Source organism: Branchiostoma lanceolatum, chromosome 19, assembly GCF_035083965.1.
Source record: "Branchiostoma lanceolatum isolate klBraLanc5 chromosome 19, klBraLanc5.hap2, whole genome shotgun sequence".
In the NCBI taxonomy this organism is placed as follows: Eukaryota; Metazoa; Chordata; class Leptocardii; order Amphioxiformes; family Branchiostomatidae; genus Branchiostoma; species Branchiostoma lanceolatum.
Genome location: NC_089740.1, coordinates 10,518,526 through 10,546,475, shown reverse-complemented (window position 1 = coordinate 10,546,475; position 27,950 = coordinate 10,518,526). Strand labels below are relative to the sequence as shown.

The following is a 27,950-nucleotide window of genomic DNA, read 5'->3' as shown; positions in this document are numbered from 1 at the left end:
AAGTAGTACTTCACATATTTTCATCGCGTTTTGCTGCTCTCAAAAGTTAACAGGTGTGTACAAACACCAAGGAAACAAAACACTTCCGTGATTTTTCTAACGTGATGCCCGATTTTTATCGCAAGACGCCTTTTTATGGATTTTATGTGATTTTTAGAAGTCTAAATGTGTTGAGAGGAGGACGTACGGTGGGTTAGGATTGCTTTTAGCACTGCAGCGAGCTACAGAGTCGTCAAATACTTTGTATTCTGAACTCGAAACAGCAGCAAAATGTTTCCATACGGATGCAACAGTTTACTTCTGATGAAGATTGCAATTATTTCGGCCATCGTATCCCCTCAAGGTAGGCAAAACGTTTCCTTGCAAACACTACCTGCTTCTTGCTCTTACTTTTATTCTTCTTGTACAATGCTTGTTAATTCCTTTACATGTACCCGTTACATGTATGTGCAAGTGTTTTAGAGGTCTTTCCTTAATCTGTATGTAAGGATACGTTTTTTGCCGTTTCTTATCATGATATTTGCGTCATTACTTGTATTTTATCGTATTGTATCTGCTGATACAGTCATTACAGTGTCATCACAGAAAGAATCATGTCTGGCTACAAGACTGTCCGGTGCAGAAGACAGTGGCTCCTACAGTCTGGATGTAGACGGACAGGAAGGCCCCCTGGCGGAATTCAACGTGTACTGCGACTTCTCGGGTCTGGACACGATGACAGTTCTTCACCACAGCAGTGAGGACAGAAGAAGAGTGTCTTCAGGAGGTAAACACTTAAACTACAAGCCTTAAATCCACTTTTGAGGTGATGCTGCAGTTTTCTACTAGGCCTCTAGGGGGCGCATGTAGACCATGATTCTCACTCTCTTCTTCTTTACTTTCCAGGTGATTTTCACCTCCAGGTTGCCTACCAGGGCAGTTTGGAGCAGATCCAGGCTGTTGTACAGAAGTCGGCCAGATGTCAACAGTTCATACGATATGAGTGTCGGAACAGTCCACTTCAACTTGCAGGTGGGTAGAGCCATAAACATTAAAGCTTCACAACTAGGGTTCAACATATTTTGGATGAAAGTATGTGCTGAAATAAAAGAACAGGTCCTGCTTTTATTTGTACAAGGTGATCAACATATAAGTATACAGCACCAAATTTCAGTATATCACACACTCAGATGTTTACATCTGAGAATTCAAAAACTTTGATAGCACCTCAGAATACCGTCAGGCGTCAGGTAAAATTAAGGGTAGATTTGAAGATCTCTCCTTTTTTAAGCTGCCTTCAGTTCAAAGTTTTATAGAAAATTTTTTCTTTGTTTCGGAAAAAATTACTTGACTGTAAAGTAGCAGTGTTTGTATCTGAGGCAATTGACCTAATAATTCTATATAAAGTGACATTTCTAGTGGTAATCAACGACCATCTGTAATACAATACCATAATCTTGTGTTTCAGAAAACGTATCCTGGTGGGAGACCACAGCTAACACTCGCATGTACTCCTGGGGCGGCGCCGGCAGACGGACCGGACAGTGTGGGTGCGGCGTCCAGCAAAACTGCCAGCCAAGTCCTGACCAATCCTGTAACTGTGACGCCAACGACACAGTCTGGCGGACCGACGAGGGTTACCTGACGGACTTGACGGCTCTTCCCGTGGTGAACGTGTCGTTAACAGCGAGAGAAGGCGAGGGGTACCTGACCGTGGGACCGCTCGTGTGTGTGGATGAACCAGGTGAGCATCAGATATTTTGTACCAATCAATAAGCAAGTTCACGGTTGAAGTGTGCATGTGCAGTGCAGGGCTGTCTCCAGCACCCTTACATGTACCTCTGTCCCAGGACAGAAAATTGCTTTGCTTGTAACGGGACAGAAAAAAATTTCCCCTTCCGTCCAAAAGATCTTAACTCTATGACAGGAAATTGATGAAAATGTATTTTTCATAAAGTTAAAATGGGTGCCTTTGTCGACAGTGCAGTCATTTGGTAGTAGAGAATAATTGTCATAATTAAAAACATTCCAAAAAGAGGTATGTTTTGGAAAATACTACTGCATACTGAGCTGAAATTCATCTTCTTTTGGTCCACTTGTACCTGACCTTGGGTCTCCTGATGATATTTTAGAGTCTCTAGAGTTTAGAGACTCCATATGTTGCTGAAAACTAGTGGGGTTAAGTAAGACGTGACTTGACAATCTCGTTCCTTCCAGAGTTCATCCCTAACGAGTGGTGGCAGATCGCACTGGGTACGGCCATCCTGGTGTTCGCTGCACTCCTCACATTTATGCCTGCTTTTATACGCAAATAGTGACCCCCCGGGGAGAGCAGCCTGGTCTAGTAGTGACAGTGACCCCCCTGGGAGAACAATCATTGTGAATACGATCTCAAACTTTGTTCTTGATCCTACATTTAGTCTGGATCCCAGCCTTGTTAGCAATAGACCTCATTCATTATAACCAGGATTGAATGTGAATCTGGATCCAGCCAGGCACAGGCACGGGTGAGATTATGAATCTGGTCGAATCAAGTCTGGATACTGGAAGGAATGGCTCAATCCATTGATGGCTACCCTGCATCCATGGGATGGGGCTGAGCCTTTTTCTTTTTGTATAGTCAATGTGGAGAGTGGTTAATATTAAGTTTTCAAGTTTCTATGGTAGATGTTTACCATTTATATACAGTATGTATTTTAACATTTTAAAACTTTGCATAGAATTGTTGTCCTATGCATTTCTCTAAATTTGTAAGATAATAGCATATAAATTTTATAACTTCAATCATGGATCATGGATTTCTACATAATTCTATGGGCTTCCAAATCAAGTCTTCAATGAACAATACATGTACTTAGTCTACATGACTGTATACATGCATAGTGCATTTTTCTGTATGACATGAATTTTGTTTTGTATATGATAAAAATGAATATTTCACACATTAAAAGACACAGACACCATCTATATTGCTTTATTCTTTATTTTTTCCTCTCCCCTGATTCCCTCCCTTCCCCATCCAAAAATAGACTGTTCCAGAGAAATGTACATGACCTACGACCTATATATGATAGAGAAGACCTAACATCTAGAACTCGCCTCCTGTACAAATATTATGTAAAACGCATACAACTTTGATTTATGAACAAGGCAGAGCAGCAAAGGGTCAAGATGTGCAAAGAAATCTTAAAGAATCGGTAAAATCTATACGAAGTTTGTATCCTGCTAGTATGGATTTTCTTCAATAAAGACATAAAGACATACAAAGGATAAAGTCTTGATTTACAAGTTTGACAAGAGATATTGGCTATCAACAAGACAGACTCTTTTTCTCATGTTGTTTTTTGGTACCAAAAATTACATAGGGTTATTTTAACTGTCAGGCTTATATAGCTTAGATGTTACACACCTTATAAATTCCCTTTCAACTAGAAGCTGCGAACGCTGAGTAACCTAAAATTCAACTGATTGCTTAAAGAATTCACAGATAAGGACCAATCTTTTTATGTTTTGTGTGTTTTGTTGTCTTTAGGATGATCATCATACTTCTGAACTTGCATCATATTCCAATCATGAAATCAAGGGTTACACAAATCCAATTTTGGTCGTTGTATGGTTACTCAGCAATTGCCATCTAGTGGAAAGGGAACCTTAAGAAATGCAATGTATGGACACTTGGTTAAAAAAGTTGTCCTTGTACAAAAGAGAAATGGAATGGCTTAAAGTTTAAGAAACTTGTCAATCGTCAAGGTTGGAACCCCCCCTCCTTATGCTACTAGATGGTACACTCCTTAAGCATCTCTGTCCAACCAAAAAATATTCTAAGTCTCCCATTGATAAGATGTTGCCTTTGGCAGGTTTGACTAACTGTATCAATGGTATTACATATAAAATGCAGTGAAGGTGTTTTGGAGACATTGGAAAATGCATAAAGACAAATCAAATTAGAATCAATCAAAGAAAGAGCACAACTTTTACCCAAATGGTAACCTATCAGATTTGCTAAAATTATTACTGCGCAAATCATAACAAAATCATTTGATGAAGAAAAGAAATCAACAATCTTTTGAATCAAAACTGACAGTAAACATCGTTTTAAGCCCTACTGCATCATCACATGATTTTGGATTATTCAAAGGAAAATAAAATTTTAACACTTTAATTCAAGCCCTTTCGAATATGCAATCTGTGCTATTGAGGATAATTGAAAATCAGAAAGTATGTTTACCATCTAAACTTATTGTACATACTCAGAATATGATTTGTATGAAGCCAAATGATAATCATATGATACATATATAATTTATGCGAAACAAAATCTTAACTTTCTTAATGGTATACATTGCCTACAAAACATACCATCCACCCAAAAACATCACCCACAATAGTTGATAAAGTTAGACGTAGCAGATCAATCTCTACATGGAATGCAAATTACATATGACTGTACAACCACAAGAAAACCTGGCACCAAATTTAGGGCTAGCTTTATCCACAAATTTTATACAGAAAGCAGCAGCACATTCGTAAGTCATGCATGAACATTTATGCTTAGTAGAAAACTTTAAGTTTTCAAACTTGGACTGTATGTCATCCCTTAAAGGTAACACAATTTGAAAATAGAAAATTTCACAGAAAAATCAATTCCTGCTTTTCCGCTTACTACACAGAAATCATTTTGTTGCTCGTTATCAATCATCACAGCTAATTACTAAAGTTAAAGCAATCTAACGTTATGCTAATCATAAACTTCATGTGCTCAAAATATGCAATGTAACAAGCAGAAATAAACAACAATTATAGTTCATTTCATGCACACAAACTAAAGCAAAACTAGATACTTGAAATCTCCAAGCAGATGTTGGGCTAGGAATCTTAACATTTTCTAACCTGCTGTTTACTTCTGGCAGTAACTCTACCCCAACTTGGGGATACCATTTTATACCCCAACATCTGCTTGGAGATTAAAACTAGGCACAGATGTGAATAGAAGTACAAAATGTAACTAAACAAAGAAACAACTGTTCAGTATATAAATCTGCCGACCTTCAAAATCTTGCCACAAACTTTCTTGGCATACATAAACAGAGGGCAGATTTTTCCCCTCTCAAATTGTTAAAAGAAAATGAACGTACGCCAAAAAAAACCCTCTCAAACAAGACAGAAATGCTTCTTGGATACATAAATTTTCACAAAGCACAAGAAATACTGAACAGAAATGAAAAATCTAATAAATCTTGTTTTCCAATCTTGCCCATGGTTGCTGGCGGATAAATACTTAGCTGGAATGACTTAATGTTGTAAAGCAAAAACAACATTCACCTTTTGAAAACACCTTTTGCCTATTGCACATTTTTGTATGCTCAGGTTGAACATTTCTACTGAGCAGCATGGAAGCCAAATTTTCAGTCCAATTATTGCTTCCAAAGTTTTCCTTTCTTTTTGATATCACTGCAAGAAGTGTCTACATTACACTCAGTACATTGTATATGCTGTTGTACTTTTAGGTAATATTTTACGTGACAATGTTTATCATTGATAAGGTTAATAATATGCCTTTTATAGTTTGAGTCAATAAAAATTGAATTGGAGTTGAAACTTCAAAGTGCATAATATAACATGTCTTTCATATTGTCACAAATTCAAACTGTTCTTTCTACCTTAAGTGAGGAAGAAAGTTGCAAATGGCAGAAAGGAGGTGTTCCATTTCATGAAATGCTTCTAGTAAAATATGTGTTGTCATATTAATAATATATCTCCTTTAAAAAGCTTGCTATGATGCCTGCTGGTAAAATGTAGCAAAAATGTACAATCTGCATATTAACTACATAACTTATACCTGCAGAGTTATAAATGCAAGGATAATTGCTTATTGGACCTGTTAGATGGTGTGTTACACACATGATTCTTAAATCCTTGCTATATCCTGTTTTAAAAATGCTATGAGATGGGGCTGTCTCTCCTTCGATTTTTCCTCCAAACAAAATACAAGTTTCTGCCCCCCCCCCAGATAGACTGCTACTAGACTAGTCCCGTGTCCAAAAACTGTAGGATGGAATAGCTTATTTTAACTGAAAGGGGTGTTCTGGTCAATAAAGAAATACTGCACATTATGATGTAGAACTGGCAAAAGAATTTTGTTAGGAGAAAAAAAAACTAAGTTTGAGACAGCCCCTTCATCATTAGTGCAGTGACGATGTATTTATAAATACCTGAGAGACAGAACCAGTACGACCCACCCCCTTGGAATGCTCTTATCAAATCTTGTCTTCCCACGATAGCTAGACTGCCATAAAAATTGCATCTCCTTCTGTAGAAAAGCTGACTAGTATACAGGCCTATCTCGGACAAGCCTGCTGTCAAGAGAAATCGAGTCTACATATTTATAAGATTCACATTTGCTTCTATTGCCATAGTTTAAATGTTCACATCTGTTCCTAAAATTTCCAGCAGAAATGCCACCCTAGGAATGAATAGTCACCCTTTCCACCAAGCAATCCAGTTTGAAGTGGTTCAATCCAGTTGAAACGGGTATGATCTAGTTGAAACTGGTTTAATCCAGCCTGATCCGGTAGGCATTGATTTCCATAGGGTCCAGCTGCAGGGTTGACTTACTGTTTAGCACTTGTCCATCGTACATAAGGGACAACGATGTCGCCTTGATGTCTGTCAAGTCCAGGTCCCTAAACAGATCTTCTAGTTGAACCTGAGTGTAAAAAAGAATAAAAAAGGTCATTTTACAACTAGGTTCATTTTAACAAAAACTATATGTACGACACGGCACACACAATACAATGCAGTGGCATCGATGGACGAATGGTTAGGCTAACAGAGAAGGGATTGAAAGTTCACGGCTACTCCTTGTATTCCTGGCTAGACGTTGTGTCCTTGGAAATTTCCAATTTAAGGCTCTTTACACGACATACTTCACTCCACCAAGGTGTGAAAATGGGTACCTGACTTTGGTTGGGGAGGTAAAAGGGTGGTGGAAGGAGAGGTCGGCTCCGTCCTGCAATACCGTACCCAAGACACAGTGGACTTGCAACCCACTGCCTCTACGGCCTCACATAGGCTATGGGACTTTTACACAGAGTAAGAGAGTAACAGAATGCAGCCAATTTCAATTTTATTTATCTAAACAGAGTACATCTCAGATGTACTGATCTGTTTTTCAGATATCCCTGGGCACAAACATTAAAAAATACAATCAGGGAAAGAAAAACACAACTAATACAAGCCAAAAAGCTGGACTAGCGACCCACTGCCTCTACGGCCTCAAACAGGCTATGAGACCTTTACCAAATTATATACAGAGGAACAGAATGCAGCTAAAAAAGCCCACCTTTCCCCCAGTTGTAGAGCAGCTGAGTCCGTTGGCGGGGAAACTGCAGTCGAACCCTTTCCTATGTAGCAGCAGGACGGCCTCCTGTGTGGGCGCCGGCGCGTCCATGGCCTGCACCGTCCTCAAGTTCACAAAGTGAATGTCACAAGGCAAGGCTTTCACCAGGGGTTGCACGCTCCCCGACAGTTTGACGTCTCCCGCCGGGCCCTCCCCGGGCAGCTTGTTCCGTATGAAGGCATATACAGGGTGATTCAAAAGTTGTGAGACAGAGTGGGAAGTCAAGGAGGGGTAGTCCACCCCCGTTTGTTTGCCGCCGCCACCATTTGGCGAAGAGGTCCTTTGGTGGCGACGCTCCAAGAGCAGGCGGAACTGGTTTGGCGTACGTTTGTTGTCGAGCAGGCCTTGTTGCAGGCCGCGATTGTCGTCTTGGTTCAATCTCCTGTCCAGCATGACTTCCAGCCAGCCTAGGACGACAAACAAGTTAGAAATCATCACATTTGTACCTACAGCTAACTAGTAACAATGTACAGGAAATTTCAGCCAGTCTAAGACGACACACAAGTCGTAAATACACTGACCTTGTAAATATTATTGCAGCAATATAATTATCATAATTAATACACAAAGTACAACAAAATGATCGATAGTAGGCACTGCTGCATATTATCACTATCTCACATTACGTTAAAAATCCTTTCCAAATTCCTAATTCAAAGTCTTTCCAAAACTAGTTACTTGAAGGACGTGATGAAGAAAAAGATCAGAGTACACAGTCTAGTATACAGACAGGATTTTCAATGCTTGTGTCAATGTGAAAAATGGCCCAAGGGCATGCAGAGGTGGTCATCAGTGCAAGACTGTACCTTCCTGAAGACTGCCCACTCCGAGTGACTGTGCTGTATGTATGGTCATCCTTGTGTCCTGGTCCTGTAGGTACGCCATGGTGGACATGGGGTAGTAGTTGGCCTGCAGGGGCAGCTTGGACAGGGTCTTTCTCCTTTGCATCTGTCAGGCGTTAGAGAGAATATGAATTCGTCGGCAATGCAAGGGTCAGGAGAGAAAAGAATATGTGGCAAGTTAGAAGCATAATATGATTGCGATCTGGCAAAATTGCTGATTATACCAGTAGAGATCCTGATCAGAGTCTCTGTTGTAGTAAACAGAGACTCCGATGCTACAAATTTATAGACTGTCCAATCAGGATCTCGGGACATGTGGAGAACTCTATTGGTTACGAAGGGTGGTTACAAAAGTGGCTGCTATTTTTCTCCTGAGACTTTGTATAATTTAAGTGCTACACCTGCTAGCCTGGATACCACGAAATGTTGCTTGTTCCATACCTGGAATCCATTCAGGTCGCTGAAGAACTGGTTGCTGTTCTTGATGTCAGTCTTGAGCCTCATGCAGAGTTCCCTGTTCCTCTGGTCACGGATATCCACCACGTTAGAGATCTCCAACGACCAGCCATCAATTCCTAGAACAAAGCGCAGCATGATTTTTGAAAATTTGAACAAAAAAAATAGCAACATCACAGTACCTTCCAACATATCAACTATTCTCCATAAGCTCATCTTGTTTAGGGCACGATCAGCTAAAGACAATTCTACATGGCTTTGCTTTATCAGGACATGGACTTCAGACAGTAACTGTTACAGATAACTTTAACCTTACCTGGAGACCTGTGCAGTGTGATGACATGTTCTACATGTTTCATCAGACTGTAACTGTTACATACAGTGTAACCTTACCTGGAGACCTGTGCAGGGTGATGACATGTTCTACATGTTTCATCAGGACATGGACCTCAGACAGGATCTTTCCTCGGATCACCCTGATCACTGCCTTCCCATTGGTGTCTAATGTCTGGGGAAAACACATTTGGAATATTAGAATCAATCAATAAATAAATAATATAAGAAACACCTTTCATGCAGCAGTGTCTCAGATGTTAGAAATTCCCCTAACTCTTTTTGACAAGCAATTAATGAACAAAGGACCACAGTTTAACATCCCGTTCTAAGGATTGCGACAACCCTGCATGTAGGGCTAGTGGAAACAGTCAGGATTCCAACTTCTGACCTCTACATGTAATTCCACCGACAGGATCACAAATGGATTATGCATGCTACTGTTGGAACATTCCAAGTTGTGTGATTCTTCAATGTGCGTACCTTAGCTTCTCCATCCGGTAAGAACAGGTACGCTCCACTCTTGTCTTTCTTTGTCTCTCGTGTTCCGTACATTAGGAACTCTACCGACATCGCAGTCTCCTTACCGTCCTTCACAGTGGTCACAGACTGAGGGAGGACAGAAGTGAAAATCAAGGAATTAAAAACAAGGGAGACATCAAAGACTTCATACCTCAGTGAAAGATGTTAAGCTTAGTTTTGGTGAATTTCTTTTCTGCATACTCCTCACTATAGCTCCCGCTATCTAAAAGCGTGGGTAAGGCAGGCAATGTTGATGCTTCCTTTGCTATCCATTCCTACATGTACCTGAAGAAGTCCTGTACATGTGGTACCAGAAAACTTGGCCCTTAACCCAGACTTCTCAGTAGATACTGCTCACTAGCTCCCCTTATCTAGCAGCTTCAGTACAGCATTCAATGATCCAGAAGACTTGACCCTTAACCTGGAGTTCTCAATATATGATTTACACTGTGACAGCTCACTTAAAGCTCTCCCTATCTGACAACTTAATTAGGTACAGCAGGCAATGTTGATGCTTCCTTTGCTATCCATTCCTACCTGAAGGAGTCCTGTGGTCCCAGAGAACTTGGCCCTCAACCTGGAGTTCTCGATGGTGAAATCGCGGTTGTCGGAGATCGGGCGCGAGATGTGGAACACGCCCCTGACGGAGGACTCTGGAGACCCCGTGTTGTACAGCGTGACCTGTGAGGGGGCGTTGTAAGGGTTGTTGACCTCGCTGCCCGCGTCGCGGATCAGGTACTTACTCAGGCCCAGCGGGGGAACGTTCACTATGAACACAAGCTGGGGGAGAAACAAAGAGGGTTCAATCATGAGAATACAATGTACTTTCTTTCTTTCTTTCTTACCTCTAATGCCTACAGCCTGGATGACGACCATTCTGGCATGTTGGGTAAGTCGTGTAAAGTGCCTTTCCTAAGGGCACAAGATCGGTGACACGGCAGGATTTGAACCTGGGACCACTTTGTTATTAGCCAAACATGCTGCCGTTGCGCCACACGACCCTACAATTCGACACACGATGTCACATTCTACTTCATAGCCTGAGTGCCATTCTAGTTATTTTCCAAACCTTTGTCTTATAGAGGAAGCACAGTGGGCTGAAAGTGAACTTAGTATGGCCAGAGGCGGACTTAATCCTGGATTAAGTCTACCCCCTTTTGCCCTATCTGAGCACTTTTAGCGTGAAATTTGGTGGACCATGGTCTAGAGTGAGTCCTTCACACCAATTCAGATAGTGAGTCAACCTTCAGTCATCAGTGAGTCCAGGTCATTAATCACCATTGCTGGAAGCAGACCCAGCACACAGATATAGAAAGCTGCCTACCTCAGGGGTTCGTTATGGGTATAAATCAATTAGACATGCATGATAGCTGACTTCTCCCCCAAGGCCCAAGTCTAGAGTGTGTCAACCTTCAGTCATCAGTGAGTCCAGGTCACTAATCACCATAGCTGGAAGCAGACCCAGGACACAGATAGAAAACTGTGTATCTCAGGGGTTCATCATGGGTATGTGAACTTAAGATGGACTCACTCTGGGAGGAGAGCTTAATGACCTAGCTGAACTGCTCCACCCTTGGACTCACTTGAGACCTATCAGAGCTGACACCCAGCACCCAAGCCCAGAGTCTGGTCACCCAGCTCCCAAGCCCAGAGTCTACCATTGTGGGTAGCTGGAGTTCTGTCTGCATTAGTTACATGTAATATTCAAAAGGACTGAGTCAGAGACTTGCAATGATAGTACTGTGCTACTGTCAAGTATCCATTATAGTTTGTCTCCAGGGCGACATAAATGTTGCACTTGACCTGATGAGGACAGCAGATAGACCATGGTGATTAATAGACTTCTGATTATCGATTAAGAAAGCAGCCCTCCCAGAGGTCATCCCCCTGACAGGGAGAGATTGTGTAACTTGGAAACTAAAACTTGTTAGTTAGGTACAGTACATGTACGAGAATGTAATAAGTGGTAAGAAATTCACCGCTGTAAAATAGGAAAAAACTGGTGTTTGTGAGTTTTGGAAGAATACAATGCACTGAACCATCAATCATGGTGTAAACAGCCTATGTGGCTGGAGCCTGTGATCTCAATTACACGGTAAATCTGGCATAACTAATGCAGACACAACTCTAGCTATCCACAAGGGAACTCCCTGGCCAGACTATGGGCTTGGGAGCTGGGTGACAGCTCTGATAGGTCTCAAGTGGGTCCAAGGGTGGAGCAGTTCAGTCATGGTCATTAATCTCTCCTCCCAGAGTGAGTCCATCTTAAGTTCACAGGACTCACTTTAGGAATACGGAGGGCCATGGTCCACAGTCATTCATGCTTGAGACTAAGGTTCGCTAGGGAGTTTATGCTATGCCATCATTGATGAGCGGTATAGCAGTCCCGGCATAAACTAGGATGGCACCCATGCTAATTTTTTTGATACAAAGCTTAAAGTAAGAGTGCTCAAAAAAACCTACTCACATACCAAGTATGAAGGCGATCCATCTACTAGGTATACTGTTCACGGATGGACAGACACACACACGAAAACTGTGCAAAACAAAACCTTCTTGGCGAAGGTAAAAATAAACCACCCACCTCATACTCAGTGGTGGAAGAGTCCTGAGCTGCTGTCCAGACCAGGTTGGTCTGACTGGGGATGACCTTCCCACTGGCGTCCTGGACTTCCACAGTGGACGAACTGACCCTTAACCTGACCACCTCGTGTCTGGCCTGAGCAACCGAGTTGTAGAAAACAACCTCCCTACAAACATGTCAAATCAAATTCTGTTAAGTCGATGAAGGTTAGATATCCAGGTAAAAAGATACGATACGCCAAATAGCAGTTACTCAAGCAACAGGATATGATTTTGGAAACTGCCAGACATTTCAAGTAGCAGCCACTACTTTTCGTCAGTGAAACTAACCAAGATTTGTCGATCGGGAGGTTTTTGTCTGCATACAAAATGTACTATTTGTATGTCAATTCATAGATGCTACTTGGAACGTCTGAACGACTATCCAGTTGCTTGAGTAACTGCTATTTGGCGAACACTTCATGGTGGTACATGGGAAAAGCCTCTGAATGTTTGCAGTGTTTTCTGTAGTGATACAATGGAAACACATATTTGCAGTGTTATGCCAGCTTTATTAGCTTTAGTATGCTCCCACTGATCACAATGGATAGGCAACGAAAATTGGTAAAAATAGACAATCTGTCCAATCAACTGGTTAAGAAATCTGGAATTGGATGTGTAACATCCACCTCTTTGCCATAAGAAATGTCAGAGTTGATGGAAATTACAGTAATCTATAAAAGTTATCATTTCATATATACCTACGGGAGATGTCCTCGGTGCTGAAAATGTAGTCAAACTGTCTAAACTGCCATTATTCAATGCTGGGGAGGCCTTGTAATACACAGGAATGTCTGTCAGTTGCCATACAAGGTTGATGAATTACTAAGATTGTTCTCACTTGAAGTGACAGAATCTGGCGTGTGAAGCTCTGAGGCCCGGATTCACGTTACTCTCACAGCTCTCGTGTGTTCTCGTGAGTTCTTGCACAGTTCTCATGTGACGTTAAGTTGCAATAACAATTCCATCATATGATACGGTGCCACGTCATTATGTGTGCATATCTGTCAATTCTGAACTCCACTTCCTATCATTCTCCTCACACAACTCCTCTAATTTTTTTTACCTTTTTAACCTTCACGTCCTGTCAGTCTGCGGTAAAACCATTTTCTGTCACTTCGTAGTGAGATGTTCTTATCATATAGAAATGACTGCAGAAACACTTGCAGACAGACAAACAGAAAGACAACAGACCGACCAAAAACAATATACCTCAGTCTGTACAGTGAGACAATAAGGCTGGCATCAAGGCTAGTTTGTATCATCCTGTCTCTTTACAATATTGTAAGTATTTGTAAAACTGTGCACTTACTTAGTCTGTTGGCTCAGCTGTAGGATGGGTTTCTCTGGCAAGGCATCATGGTTAATCCTCTTCTCATCCTGGGAAGGGGGGCAGAAGTGGGGAGGGGGGCAGAATGTGTGTTATGTCATGTTAAAAACATTGAAGTTCATGACTGTGCATCAAAACGGGAAGTCTGCTAAAGACTCAACTTATCCTGTCTACCACCATGTCTTACACAGCTCCAACCTGCTATAGATATTAGGAGTGAACTGATCCTTAAAGCTAACTGACATCTTCCACTCTGCAGTCACTTTTTGATCAATAATCTTAGAACTTGCTTGCTTCAGCAAAAGATGTAGGTTGGCTTGAGGATTTAAGATTAGTCCGGTAGTCTGAATCAACATTCACCAAAAGACAATTCTTTCTTTAAGGATCATATTCACAACATCTGTTATTTTTTCCAGTATTCTATAAAGTTCAGGCTACCCAGCAAAGCACATGTTTGGAATTATAATGGGAGACAGATGCCAGAAATAAGGCGCCATAATTTTTCATAGATGTGGCTCTGAAACCAATCAATGGTAATCATTGATTATCCTTGCCTCCTTGAACTTCTGGGCCGCTAATAAACCCCTACGACCTTCACTTTGACATGCGTCAGCGAAAGAAGGATGTTTAATGCACCCTCCCCTCGGGGTAACAAGGCTTACACGCATTACAAACTGTCTTGTCTTACTGTAAACTGGAAGGCTGCCAAGATACTTACTGTAAATTCATCTACTTTTGCAATGGTTTTATTGCACAGTAGGAGGAGAAAGGAGGTTGTTTCAAATTTGCTGTTGAAACAATCTGTAGACAGACTTAGTCTTCTATTGAACCATACTAGATTTTCTTCATCTTTTTAGAGTTTTGGTATAAAACTTGATTCTCCAGTACTGTTCTTCCCTTTATTCACTGTTTCAAAATTTTATCCAGAGTTGCTTGAGTATACATGTCTTTTTGCATATCTTTTTCCCCGGATGTCTAACCTTCATTGACAAATTTGTAGTACCGTTACAGTAGTCATATATATACATGGGAGACGTTTTTGAGGTGTTATGAATTTGTGGTGGAAAGATCCCCATGAAAACCATGAGGTTAAAAGCCTTGCAAACGTTTCAAGCTTCACTGTAATAGTACTTCTCAAAGAAGGCTTAACAGATCTTGAAGTTTCTGGCTACAAGTCTCTTTGCAATGTACATTTTTCTCACAACACTTGTACTTGATCTCCATTCTGAACTCACTGTGCCTACAAGGTCCTAGGGGGATATGCCTCTTTTGATTAATAGTCTTAGTGTTCACTTGCTTCAAGGTAAGATTGTGAAATCTTTATGACTCTTTCAAACCTTTGCAAAATCAATGTATGCACAGTGAGGATGGGGCTTAAGATAGAGGTCTACACATGACAGTTAGGCCATGTGGATTTACATCTAATAATTTACAACAAGTTAGAGTAGCTACGCATACTAATTTACTCACACAACTGACAAGTTTTCAGGTATTGCTTCTCAAATTGGAAAAAATAGATTGAGATGTTGCTAATGACAGTAAGATTCATTTCAGCAGACCAACACAAAGCCTTGTACTTTCAAGTACTGCAAGCCCATTTACCGTTGCGATTAATAGTTCTAGAAGTTGGAGTTATAAGAGGAAATTGTTTCTGTAGCATTTACTTTCAACGGTGGGAACAAACATCAATGTCTCAAACTTTAGTGATGAAATATTTGCCATGATGAAATTTTATCTGTTAACTTGTGACTGTGAAAGTCACTAAAATTAAGTCCTGTTGACAAAATTAATCAAGAATTGCAGTAAATAACAATGTCATCTTATAATATGTACAAGGACATTTATTTAGGAATGGGTAGTTGGTACATTTGGAATGGAAATGGGTATAGAAGCAGGGAAGATATGGTACAGGAGTATACAGTGCAATAACTTAAGGTTAAACATGAAGGGGAGAGGAACTTAAAGAAAAGATGCATTCTAGAGTGAAGTGGCTTTGTGGCACTGCAAATACATGGAGAATATCATCAATGATTCTAAGAGTGTTTTTCAAAATGTGGGTAAAGGTTGGTCCATATAGGGCAAATTAAAGAACACATTGCGGATATTTTGTAAAGAGGCAAACTATGCACGACAATTCAAAATTTGTATCTTTGGTATTTCTAAAATATGACAAACGCCCAAAAAGAAAAAAAAGTTTTGCATATGATATGACAAAAATTTGCCAGAAGTAAAGCATCTGAAAAAAAACACCTCATAAGGATCAAAAGGAGAAGGGGTCATGTTGCGTTTTAAGAATATGTTTCACATCACGATGAAGGGTCTGGAATTCTTGTTGGGTGAACACAACATTATACCATGAGGCTCGCCCCTGTGGCTTCGCCAAAAATTGGGGAGGGATTGGGAGGGGGCCGTCGACAGTCTTACACTTACGGGTGTCTTGAGAAAGTTGTTTGCCTTGGCGTTGACATTTGCCGGCAGGCGTCGTGGCCTGTAGATGACTTCTTGTGCCAAGAACACATGCCCACTTAGCTAGAGTACAGGCAGAGGGACAGGACAGTGCAGCGGAGCATAAAGGGTCAGTAGAGACAGTTGAGAGTCAAGCTTCTAAAGAAGATCTATTAATAGAACATGCTTGTTAGGAGATGGAAAGCACTAGGCAGGATTTTAAACTATAAAGAAGTTAGAATAAGTTCAAAAGAACTACATGCCATGGTTAACGATACCATGAACGAAGTATGCAGGTCAAAAATGTAACCACAATGCAAAAACTAATTTTGGTCAGTATATCCTGTAGAAAGTTATAATAGGCTATACATGTATAAATACATATGTCAGAGTAGAGTTAGCAATCTGGTAGAATCACTTATTCTACCAGTAGGGATTGTCGATAGAGACACCTATCAGGATGCTAGGAATGTGTTATGTGGTCTCCCATTTAAATAATCCTCATTTTCAAGTCAACCCAATGATCCAAAGTGACATGAATCGAAGTTGAAAATTTCTTTTAAACGAATATCTGCAATCAGGATCTCTACTGGTAGAGTCTCCTGGCAGAGATCCTGATCAAGATCTGTGTCAACAGAGACTCTGATCACTTGGTAATGTCTACTGGCATAATGTTGCAATCTCTACACTGACATATATAAGATTAAAACTTATGAGAGTCGTGAAAACGGTTAAAAGATTATTATGCAGTAACAGTTGTTTTGTACCATGTCGAAGAATGTTGTTGTTGTTTCGGGGTCGTATTGGCTCTTGTCCTCCGACATCAGAAAGTGGGCGGAGTCGATCATCACCCTCTTCATGTCCATGATGGAGCGAAGGAGTCTGGCATTGACAGACAGCACATTGAAAATACATCTACGGTATGGTCATCGATCATGATCAAAAACGTCAGTTAAACCTGGTCCCAGCAATCACTCAAGAGGCGGAGGTAAAGTGGTTGGTGAGGGGAATCGGTTGCTCCAGAGTTATCTGGTCGCATAAACAAAGTTTACATTTACCCAATATTTGCCTTAGTTCCCAGGAAATATCTCTTGTAGTATACAAAATACAGTATATGATTAATATGTAAAAAAGACCATTACCTTGTGCCATAATCTACGACCACAAAGTCCTTGGCAGTACCAGTTATGGCGTCATGATGTTGGAACAGACCCAGGCTCTTACGGGCACCAATCAGCATCTGGTAGGCATTTTTGGCGGGGAAGCTAGGCACGTCGATATGGCGAGAGTGGGCCAACGCCAGTGAGAAGATGATCTCAGCAGCTCTGTGGGATAGAGAGACAATGTCTTAGAGGGCATGAGCTCACTCACTGAGTCCGGTGGTTCAGGCACTAATCTAAATGAGCCAGTGGCTGCATCAACACAATCACCAAATTGCAAAATTCAATACGGGTGTTTCAGATCAGTCAGACTCTGTATTTTACAGTATCCCTGACTGGCTTCTACTTGTATCACATGGGGTTACATAGTCCAAACATGCTCTACAATGACTGCATATGCTGCTGTCGACAATTCGAATACCAGATTCAGACATTGTTATTGAGGATCAACTTCTTACAACTATATCCCCCTCAGTCCCAGAGCCCTCCCAAGGCTCTGACCCATGGTTGGGCTGCTACTTCAGGTGATACGGAATACGCCATCATACATGTATGACTATAGCTAGTCATGCATGACACAGAAATAAACAACATTTATCCATGTATTAATCTATTTGATTCAGACATCCATCCTTTTTTCCCACCTTGCATGTGCTTCTAAGACCCTGTCTAAGTTCTTGTAGAAGGGTCTGGATGTGTAGTAGCCGCTCCAGTAGTGGTCCTCCCTGTCTGCGTAGGAGAAGAAGTCCCCACTCAGTACAGGGTAGCCCAGCCCGGGGCTGCCAGGCTGCAGGCCAGCACGGTCCCACATGGCATCAAAGTAGTCCGACAACGTCCCGAACTGGGCCTGGAGAGGACACAGATTAGGAGACAATTAATCAGGTCTTAGTTTACAGTACAGATATTATGCGGAGCTAAGTGTTACAACTACAATCTCCAATCTATATGAGCTACAACTAACACATACACATACCTGGGATCCTAGCTAACAATTATAATGATAATCATAAGACAATAATATTGTATCTTCGAACATCAGCTCTACATGCTAACAATAGGCTACTCTCTGATTGGCTACTCTCACTAGCCAATCAATGGCTTACTTATCCAGGACTGGTAATATGATACTTCTAGTAGAATTCTAACCTCCATTAATGTTTGACCAAGGTCACATGCTGTACATCTCGAAATGGAAACGGAGGTTTTACTGTCGTGGTTTTTATGGTGACCTCTTAACGCAAAATCATGACACTGCGAATATGTGTCTTGTAATTCTACAAAATTGCTTCAACACCATGTAAATCTAGTTTAGACAATATGTATATTTCGATTCCAATGACTGTGATTCCAGTTCAGTTAAGTGTGGCAAAGAACTAACAAAAAGAAAATTCACATTCCTGCACATCATTCTACATTTCACTGACAGGTAAACAGATACTCACTTACCCTACCTTCACCTTTGACCTTGCGCATGTGCATTTGAAACTGTGAACTGGCTTACCAACTGTGACCAAGCAGTGCTACATTAGGCCAGAGCAATTTAATTTGTTTGTTCTCTAATTTAAGAAAAAATGACGCTGAGCTAGAAGATTAACTTGAAAACACTGACTTAACTTAAAACTACAAGGGAAAAGTCTGTGCTAACGGTACACACAGCTTCAGAGAGTTTTTCTCCCAGATTCTCTGATCACATGTTGTCCACTTGCTAGAGGTCTGAGAACCAAATAAATAAATAGATATGGCCTTAATGCTGCCTTACAGACCAATTTTGCAAGGGAATTTATGTTATTCTAAATCCTACAGCAGAGATAACAATTGGTGATAAAGACATGGTGGAAAAACCACGCTGAATTGGGAGAGCTTTGCGTGAGCTCTGGAACCCTCGTTATCCACTCAACAGACCGCTGCAATTTCAGACATCTGATCCGTGTGATATTTCTCCCTTGACAGTGGTGATCTTCAAAAGGGAGAGGGTTAGATGTAACAGTTTTTGACATATCAGGGGGCACACCACGGTTTCAACTGGGGTGCTGCACACACTCAAATCTAGCGACTGTCTCTTCTAGGGGATAATTCTGATTAGAAGCAAATTACTAGTACTGTATGGGATGGAGGGATGGTCCCTTCATAATAAGTTCATGGTACATGACATTGTGCAAGACCAACTGTGCCACGCAACACGCAGTGCCAAGCAAGACCAACTGAGAACCCTTCTTCAACCGCTCTAACGTTATTTTCAAGTCAAAATAATTTGCAAAATTTGGGATTTTTGCAATTAGGATAAAATCCATTGCAAGAAAGATTCATGGCAAAAATAACTGATGTCGACAGAAAGAAACTCACAACCACAGATGACCTTGCTCATGACTATCCAACCATGGTCTGGAGAAGGTCGGGAGGCCATGGTCGGCTATGTGTGACCAGGGCTTCAGACACAGTGCCACAGACTATAGTTCTGCTATTGACTACTTAAGGCTGGCAGCAGGGAGAATGCCAGCTGTAGACACTGCGGAGCCAGAATAATCCTTGTAAAATTGCCTTTCACTGGGAATCAGGCAAGGACTAAAGTGATGTCTTTTTTCCAACAGTACCTCGCTTTGATTTCTACTATGGGATACGCATTCCCACAGAAACAATTTCTCAAGTTCGATCCAAATGACCAATTTTCACCAGAAAATGATAACCCAGCTTCCCATGTTGTGAAGTGACACATTTTTCTTTGTTATAGGCCAGGTTTAAACCTATTTTGTACAAGCTACTGTACAGACTAAACAATCTTACAACCATGCGAGCTCCCTAAAAGAACTCATGTGACTCTGATATTTGTTAAGTATATGACTGTTTTCCTTGAGACCTAAAAAGATTATTACCATAATTTGATCCCAATGATATGAACAATTCATAAAGGATTAAAAAAATTGACATTACATCATACTACATTTTGACTCACATCAAACAGATCCACCCTATAGCAAACTTGATTAAGATTGACAGTTACATAATCCTCAAAGCTCTCTGGAACATGTCAAGTTGTCAAAACCTTCATCCTTAGAGGCACTTAATGCTCTAAAGTTATGTATTACATTCCTCTTGAAGATGTGCTATGCAACAGAGAGGTGTCAACTTTTTATCATTGCATTTACTATAGGCACTTCTGTCAGATGTTGAGGTTTGCTTCTGTCATTGGAGTTATGCCTCTGTGATCAGAAAACTTTTCACAATGAAGATTTATCAAAGTCAGGCTTTTACCTAGGATTTACAATCAGAATGATAGTTTAAAAATGGAGGGGGAGGGGCAGTCGGAACCAGAGTTTCCTTATGGGCTCTATGGATTAATAATTACCTGGTAGCTTTGCATGTCAATCAATTTACATGCTGTCCCAGTGTTTCGTATGAGAAAAAAACAACATCAACAGTGTCTGTGTGCATGTAATTACCAGGGAAACAGGGTATCATCTGGGCATTCCCTGCAAAAGGAGGGCGTCTAATTATTAACAGTGTAGGGCATCCAGACGGACGCCCAGCTAGCTAATCAATGGCCTATTCATAGTGTCAAATCACAAGGCAGAAGTAGCTAGCTTGAGATCTGACAAACCTCAATGTCTGAAGTGCCAGTGAATGCAGTTGAAGAAACAGGTTGTCAGCACATTCTGAAGAAGGCTGTAATACTTTAGAGGGTCTTAAGTGCCTCTAAGGATGACAATGTTGACAACTTGACATGTTCCAGAGAGCTTGAAGATTCTGAAGCTGTCAATCTTAATCAAGTTTGCTGTTTCCTGGTACACTAATAGTGTTAGTGTAGATCTGTTCAATGTCAGTCAAATTGTAGAAACAAATTACCTGAGTGTTTAACCTTATGAGATAGTTAGTGAAAGGTTGATCTTCATTTTTTACGATTTCGCATTTAAATCACTGCACTAAACACACGACAACTTGACGTCATAAGGTATCAGGTAAAAAAGGGATTAAAGGTCCCATAGGATGTTAGACACCAGGGGTTATCAATTCACTGTCTCGGGCACGGCACTGGAAGGTGGAGCCCATCCCTCTCCTTCCACTGCCTTTTACCTCCCAACTGAAGTCAGGTACCCATTTTACACCTGGTCGGAGTGAGGAAAGTTGTGCAAAGGGCCTTTCCTATATTAGAAGGACACAATGTCTAGCTGGGAATGCCAGGAATTTAACCCATGACCTTTCAATCTCATGTCTGCCGTCGCCTATATAACCACTCACAATCGGCCATTATAAATGCCAACAATGACATTGTCAAGAAACATAATTTCATTAAAAACGATTGACATACCTCGACATGCCAGTTCTGACTGTTCATGTAGTCAAACAGTTTCTGGTAGTTCCCGTACTGCTGGTCCCACTCGATGGCCTTGTCGTACCTGAAGTCGTCCCCCAGCGGGATCAACACGATGTTACTGCGGTACAGTTTGGACTTCTTCCTGTACTGGTCCAACAGCAACTTCGCCCTACAAAAAGTAAAGTACACAAAAGTTTAAAGCTTGGGTTGGTAGACATGCATACAGTTGCTACTTATCTCTCAGAGTCTGTAGAGATGCCAAAACAGTAGGGTAAAGGTAAAGCAGTCAAAGCATTACTGAGGTGCAAGCCTTTTCAAGTAGCAGTAATTCAATTTGCGGCTACACTTATAATGGCTTGCGTTTTCATGTTCGATGCTTGGGCCTGAAGCTCCCCCATACATGCAGCTAACGGCTTTACGTCATCATTGACTCCTGAGACTAACTATAAAGCCTCAAGCTCCCCTCTAACATGACTGACTGGCTTTAAGTTGCTATCCAAAAGGTCAAGAAAACCACTTAACAAGAAATCAAAACCATGAGCATGTCCAGGACAAAATATACAAAACCGTAAGTCCTGCTGCAGTACAAAGGTCGTCCACCAGAGGCCCAAAATTACACTTGACCACCGGGTTCACAACATCTACGTACCAAATATCATTGCAATCCATCCAGAGGTTCTTAAGATATTCCGCCGGACACACACACACAGTCAAACAGATTAAAAACTGACCTCCATTCATGGACGAGGTACTTACACCACCACTGCTTAAGCGCTCACCTTTCTGCCACATTGTTGTCGCTAATGGGTACTGGCGGAACTTTCCAGGGACAGTTGACGCGACCGCCCGGCAAACGTTTGAAGTCAAACTGACAGCAGACCTTGGGGTCCGGCCCGCAGGTGTGGGGCACGTCATAGCTGTAGAAGGGCATCATGTGACACAGCATGTCTGAACTTGCTCCATGGTCTGGAGAGGGGAAAGAAAAAGCAAGAAAAGTTAGCAACACAATGAATTTCTCAAAGGAAATGTTACCAGATCATAGGAGATCTTTATTGACACAACAAAACCATAGCAACTTTCGTAAGGTCTACTACATACATACATACAAACGAATAAGTGCATACAATGAGTTTGATTACACACAATCATATGGGATAGAGTAACATATCGAAATATCACATGTCATATACTTATACATTGCTTGTATATATTTAGCAAAGTATGGTAGACTTTTTAGTTTTTAGTTTAGCCTCCCTTTAAGTTAGATTTCTCTAACCTTGATCAACCTTCAGTAAAAATAACCTTCAACTCCTGACGATTTGTCAAGATGACTATATCTCTCAGAACACCATAATGGCATATAATACTCGTCTTTACGACACTTCATATCTCAGAAGCCAAGGTGACCTTCCACTGTCCCCTATTCAATAACCCTGTTGGGAGACACAGTTATCTATCAAGTCTAGATACACTTGTCTCCATTGTCCTTGAGTTATCATTCTAAGTTAACTTAAAGTTACAAATTACGATACCCAATCTGTTGTATATGGTGTATATATATATATGGTGCTACCCATCTCTGTTTCTACAGAAAAATCCATGAAAAGTGACGCTCATTCAATGTATGACTTCAGTTTCTTATCTGTGTGATTGCGCTATTGTGTTGTGTGTTCAACTGTGTAAGATACCCGATATATTGTACAGGGTGTTTCAGGGTATATCTTGTACCCATCTCCATTTCTATAGCCCGTGGGCCAAACTGCTATGCGATGCGTTCAACTATGATTATATATGTGTTCAAGTAAGGGAGTATGTTGTATATGGCAAATACATGTTTCTACTTTGTAATACAAACATTCAATTTGTGTAACTCAAGGATCTGCATGCCCTTTTTCATTTCTAGGCATAGTGAGCTAAAATGTATTTACCATGCATTCACAATGAATCTTAACCAGCCCTTACTATAATAATTCAACGTTAAGTAAATCATTCGTGTTATATATAAATTTTTGGTAATTCGCCTACACAATGTAATCCAACGCTAGGTTGCCCAAAGTCACAATGAAAATCAAATGTGTCTGACTGTTCACAGCACAGTTTTTCTAATTAAGATACCCAAATCTAGGGCAGCGTGTATAGGAATGCATGTCAATTTAACGTTAAGTGTTGCCATCTTCCTAAATTTACCGTTAAGTGTTCCCACCCCTCCTAAATTTATCGCACAGCATTGCTGCCCCGACGGCTGACTACGCTATGGGAGAGAGTGAGTGAGTGATTGCCAGGTCTAAGCCCCCATACAGACCCTCTTACTCTAGCACCGCTACTGTTGAATTATTTTTTCCTCTGGCAAAGCCATCTATAGATATTAATGATAAGGATTTAGAATTTATTACTAAGACCAACCCAGCTAGCTGCACCTGTTTAAGCTTCATGCAATGTAGAACAGGAAAATCAGCCAACCAAAATGTACTTCATCACGTACAAGGCAAGGGTATTGATCATCCTCTTAAATAGGTCAACTCAACTATATGTTTGTGGATCTTCTGTGCGGAAATCATATGAAGGTATTGATTTTGGGGCTGAATCTAAGTAAGATGAATTTATCAGAAGGAAAGGGAAGTAACTAAAAGGTAATACAAACATCTCTCTTCTTCCATGAACTACTGTAACAGTAAATAAGGGCACACCAATTTCAATTTCTTAGTTCTCCGACATTTCTTGGTAACAATTCAGCAAGAGTTCCAGATGTGTATAATTAAAATTGGGCCTAATACATAGAAAGCGAGGGCTTATTTTCACCCTACTATCTCTTTTATTTTTCTCTCCACTCCTCAAAGCTTGATATCTGGACTAGCCCTGTCCTGGACCCACAAAGACTGCAAAATGAACTGAATTCAATTCTATTTATTTTATTTTATTTACTAGTAGCATTTTTTCAGTCCTTTCGTTAATAAGTTACAATTCATTTTGTCGCTGCCAATCCCATTCAATTATGTACATAATCAGTTTATTTATAATAAGTTATCATATTCATGTTTTGTTATTACATTTATGCTCAGTTTATTTAAGGTATCAATATTTTTGTCAATTATTATCACTTTTGGATTTCTTTGCATACAATACCCAGATATGTTTCCGTTATCTTATGTTGACCTCTCCCACTCACCAAATTTGATTTTGTTTAATTTTCAGTCAACCAATTGCGTAGGTTTTTTTTCTTTATACCATATTTCATTTAATTGTATTGTAGTGGACTCCAGGTAGAATAGTGTGAAATGTATGTAACCTTAATTGAGATCCTAATAAAACAACAACAAAAAAACAAAAAGAACTAACCCCAGTTCTGTCTCCACATGAACTCCAGCTGTTTCTCCTTGGCCAGTTGTTTCTTGACGGAGTAGTGGACCCTCTGTACCACCATGTTCTGCAGTCCCATCCTCTTCAGCAGGTACGCCATCGTGGGAGAGTGTCCGAACGGGTCGATCGCCCAACCACTCCTTGGTTTGATCCCTGAAATGTGGAACAAATCTTGCCATTTCAGTCAGAGATTCAATTCAATTCACCTTGTTGTATTATTACAGCCAGTTGGTACCTTGGCCGATAAAACAAACAAACAAATAAAACCCATATGAGTACTGGGGCTGACTCAAGGCACCTCCCAATTTTACGTCCCTTCTGAAGAATGGAGTAGCTCCAACAAGGATGCACTTCCCAGATTTGAACCAGGGTCTCTCAGTTACCAACCAGGAACCAGGAGATCAACTGTTAAGCCGCCACCAATTGAGCTACAGGAAATGTTTCATTTATGTTTTGTTGCAATGTGTTTCATGATAAGCCTATTCATGGTTTAAACTGCACATGCGAGGCAAGATGCATGGTGGGCAATATGTCAAAGGTCAAGGCCCCTAACTTGTAAACAGTTCATGTATCGTATGATCATCATCGGCAGTCGCTCGTGACCCAGCATCAGAATTCAAGTCAGAGACAGAATTCTTGTCTAGACCATACATGTACATTTCCAGACATGTTTTTTTTTATGTCTCAGGGGCCTCAGCTTTGACATTTTACCCTCAATGCATCTCGCTGCACATCTGTGAACAGCCTTATACAGAGTTTGCTTCATTTCATAACCAAAGTACATATGGATATTGCCTTTTACTAAACCTTTAAAAATGAAGATTGAAAGGCCATGATGATTGGCAGTATTTACCTATTGGCTGTACCTTAACTTTATGGCTGGTGATTGCGTTAGATGCCAAGAGGCCACTACAGACAGAGTTCTTAATACTTAGGTCAATGGGAAAATCCTTCGGACCAACAAAAAGTGGCCACAATGGCCAGGGGGATACTAAAAACAGGTGCATGCTATTCCAATCTTTTTACTGTACTGTGTAGTGTATCAGCATATACTGAAGTTTGTCACCTGAATAAAGGTAATCTTTTGACAGAGTAAACTTTTCTGTGGCTTAGGATTTTTTGTACCATGCTTACAAGGGCAATCCTGCAATAGTTGAAGGATTTTCCAGCAACTAGTTCCAAGTATTGCATATTTAAAGGCCTACGCCTCCCAACGGTATATCCCATGGCCTATGCCCCGATATGTATCCATCTTGCTTAAGCTAGGAGAGAGGGATGCTTTGAAGTTTTTCCGCGCAAGCAACACGCCAATAGCACCAAATATTACACACTTTGGAAAGTTCCCAAGGGAGACCTGTCAAACTGAGTGCAATATCAACCCCCAAGCCTATTTTGTACTCTATTAACTGGAAATTGGAATGCAGCCAAGATAAAGTCTGGATTCAGAGCTCGCTTTGATTGTGGATGTAGTGAGGCATTTAGAGCTTAAAGAACGTATTTTATGGATTTGGGATGCATTATCGGGCTGGCGGTTCATACCGTGGGCGAAAGATAGGAGCTGAGGTATTGACGGAAATGGAGTAAGGAACTGTGAAAGATAGACTCGGAGGAAAAATTAAGATTAATGTACAAAGTAGTAAAGATGAATTGAATCCAACATTCATAAAGTAGAGAGGGGTAAAATGACATGGAAAGAAGACATCGGTAAAGGGCTAAGAAGGACAGAAGGAAGGACAAATGGATGAAAGCACAGGAGTAAGGACAAAAGGTGGAAGAAAGGAAGAAAAGAAAAAAGATGTTAGGACGGAAGGATGAGAGAAAGGAAAGACAAACAGATGGAAAGACAGGACAGAAAGAACAAAGGAAAGAATGAAGGAAGGAAGGAAGGAAGGAAGGAAGAAAAGAATCAAGAAAGTAAGAAGTAAAGAAAAAACAGGGAAAGAAAGGAAAAGGGAGAGAAGGAAAGACAAAGAAGAAAGACAAAGAAACACAGACAGATACAAAGAAAGAAACAAAGAAAATACCCATGCAAAAAGTGGAGGAACAATGAAGGTAGACAAGGTCAAAAATTAGGGAGAAATTGGAAGGAGGGTGAACATGGGGAAAACTGACTACAGTAACTGATATTGATCACGGAAGAGCACAGCCACCTGCCACCTACCCAGATTTCTCTTGATCCATTCATGACCCTCAATCATCTGGTCAATCATAGCGTAGTAATGTGTGATCGCCTCATCACTCATCACCCAGCCTCCAGTCACTATCTCCAACTGGCCGTTCTCCACCAATCTGCAACAATCAAGGGGAAGGGTTAGAAATATGCATGCACATACACATTCACACCTATAGGGTAAAGACACAACCAAGGTAACACATCATCATCACCATCACAGAATAGAATGTAACAGAATAAAAAAGAACAGCGTAGCATAGAATAACATAGATTAGAATAGAAAAGCATGGAACAGCATTAAAAGAATAGCATAAAATAGAATTGAATGGCCTGAAACAGACTACAAACAGCAAAAGAATAGCACACCATAGAATAGGAAGAATAGAATAGCATGGAACAGATTGAAAAAGGATAACACAGCATAGAATAGAATAGAATAGAATAGTGCAGAGTAACATGGAACAGAATTAAAAAGGATAACACAGCATAGAATAGAAAAGCGCATTATATACAGTATAGAAAAGAGAAGAACAGAATAGAATGTGAATATGATATGATAGAATGGACTAGTATTGAATAGAATGGAGTACAAAATGAAAAGCTATTTTCTCCTTGGTGCTGAAATGAAGGATGTTAACAAAGCTTTAGAATTGCATAGAAAAAGATAGACGGATACATTTTTTGCAATATACAAAGGCAGTGGCAAAAAACCCCAACACAAATCAGAAGGATGAAAGATTACCATTTCCACAGAAAGCTTACTTTTTGACAGCTTCTTTTTTCTCGGCATCGATGTTGTCCCACCACATGGAGAAGAAGGAGATCTCGGCCCAGATGAACTTCCTCCGAGAGTCGACCTTCAACTTGTCCACCATGTTGTTCAGGATGTGCTGAGTCTGGTCCAGGTAGTACCTGTCCACTGTCTTGATCCAACCTGCACATAGGTGGTAAGGTGATTAGGGTTGTAAACTCTAAGGGTTCTGAGTTTGAATCCCAAGCAGGCCCCAATGTTGTTTCCTTGGG

General features: G+C 40.7%; 2 protein-coding genes across 2 annotated transcripts in view; one reads left to right on the top strand and one right to left on the bottom strand.

Moving 5' to 3' along the window:
- Positions 1 to 27: 27 nt before the first annotated feature.
- Positions 28 to 3,211, top strand: LOC136425307 (contactin-associated protein-like 2). Its single transcript, XM_066414151.1, has 5 exons — positions 28 to 343; positions 575 to 766; positions 886 to 1,011; positions 1,448 to 1,723; positions 2,197 to 3,211. Exons 1-5 carry the CDS (start codon positions 271 to 273, stop codon positions 2,292 to 2,294), a joined length of 765 nt encoding a protein of 254 aa, XP_066270248.1. The 5' UTR covers positions 28 to 270; the 3' UTR covers positions 2,295 to 3,211.
- LOC136425305 (alpha-mannosidase 2x-like) overlaps positions 2,947 to 27,950 on the bottom strand; it is a 60,379-nt gene continuing 35,375 nt past the window's right edge. Inside the window, exons 4-20 of the mRNA XM_066414150.1 lie at positions 27,690 to 27,861; positions 26,916 to 27,043; positions 24,734 to 24,907; positions 22,177 to 22,363; positions 21,392 to 21,566; positions 17,733 to 17,935; positions 17,071 to 17,253; positions 16,696 to 16,810; positions 13,466 to 13,533; positions 12,116 to 12,281; positions 10,069 to 10,311; positions 9,493 to 9,618; positions 9,070 to 9,184; positions 8,662 to 8,795; positions 8,185 to 8,326; positions 7,322 to 7,785; positions 2,947 to 6,685 (exon numbers count right to left, since the gene is read on the bottom strand). Coding sequence (XP_066270247.1) covers positions 6,533 to 6,685; positions 7,322 to 7,785; positions 8,185 to 8,326; positions 8,662 to 8,795; positions 9,070 to 9,184; positions 9,493 to 9,618; positions 10,069 to 10,311; positions 12,116 to 12,281; positions 13,466 to 13,533; positions 16,696 to 16,810; positions 17,071 to 17,253; positions 17,733 to 17,935; positions 21,392 to 21,566; positions 22,177 to 22,363; positions 24,734 to 24,907; positions 26,916 to 27,043; positions 27,690 to 27,861 — 2,948 coding nt within the window. The 3' untranslated portion in view covers positions 2,947 to 6,532. The remainder of the gene's footprint in view (positions 6,686 to 7,321; positions 7,786 to 8,184; positions 8,327 to 8,661; positions 8,796 to 9,069; positions 9,185 to 9,492; positions 9,619 to 10,068; positions 10,312 to 12,115; positions 12,282 to 13,465; positions 13,534 to 16,695; positions 16,811 to 17,070; positions 17,254 to 17,732; positions 17,936 to 21,391; positions 21,567 to 22,176; positions 22,364 to 24,733; positions 24,908 to 26,915; positions 27,044 to 27,689; positions 27,862 to 27,950) is intronic.

Excerpts from the sequence above, each read along its gene's own strand:
- LOC136425307 (XM_066414151.1), top strand. The coding sequence starts at position 271 with ATGTTTCCATACGGATGCAACAGTTTACTTCTGATGAAGATTGCAATT. Across the intron at positions 767-885 it reads AAGAAGAGTGTCTTCAGGAG|GTGATTTTCACCTCCAGGTT; the intron begins GTAAACACTTAA and ends TTTACTTTCCAG. Across the intron at positions 1,012-1,447 it reads CAGTCCACTTCAACTTGCAG|AAAACGTATCCTGGTGGGAG; the intron begins GTGGGTAGAGCC and ends CTTGTGTTTCAG.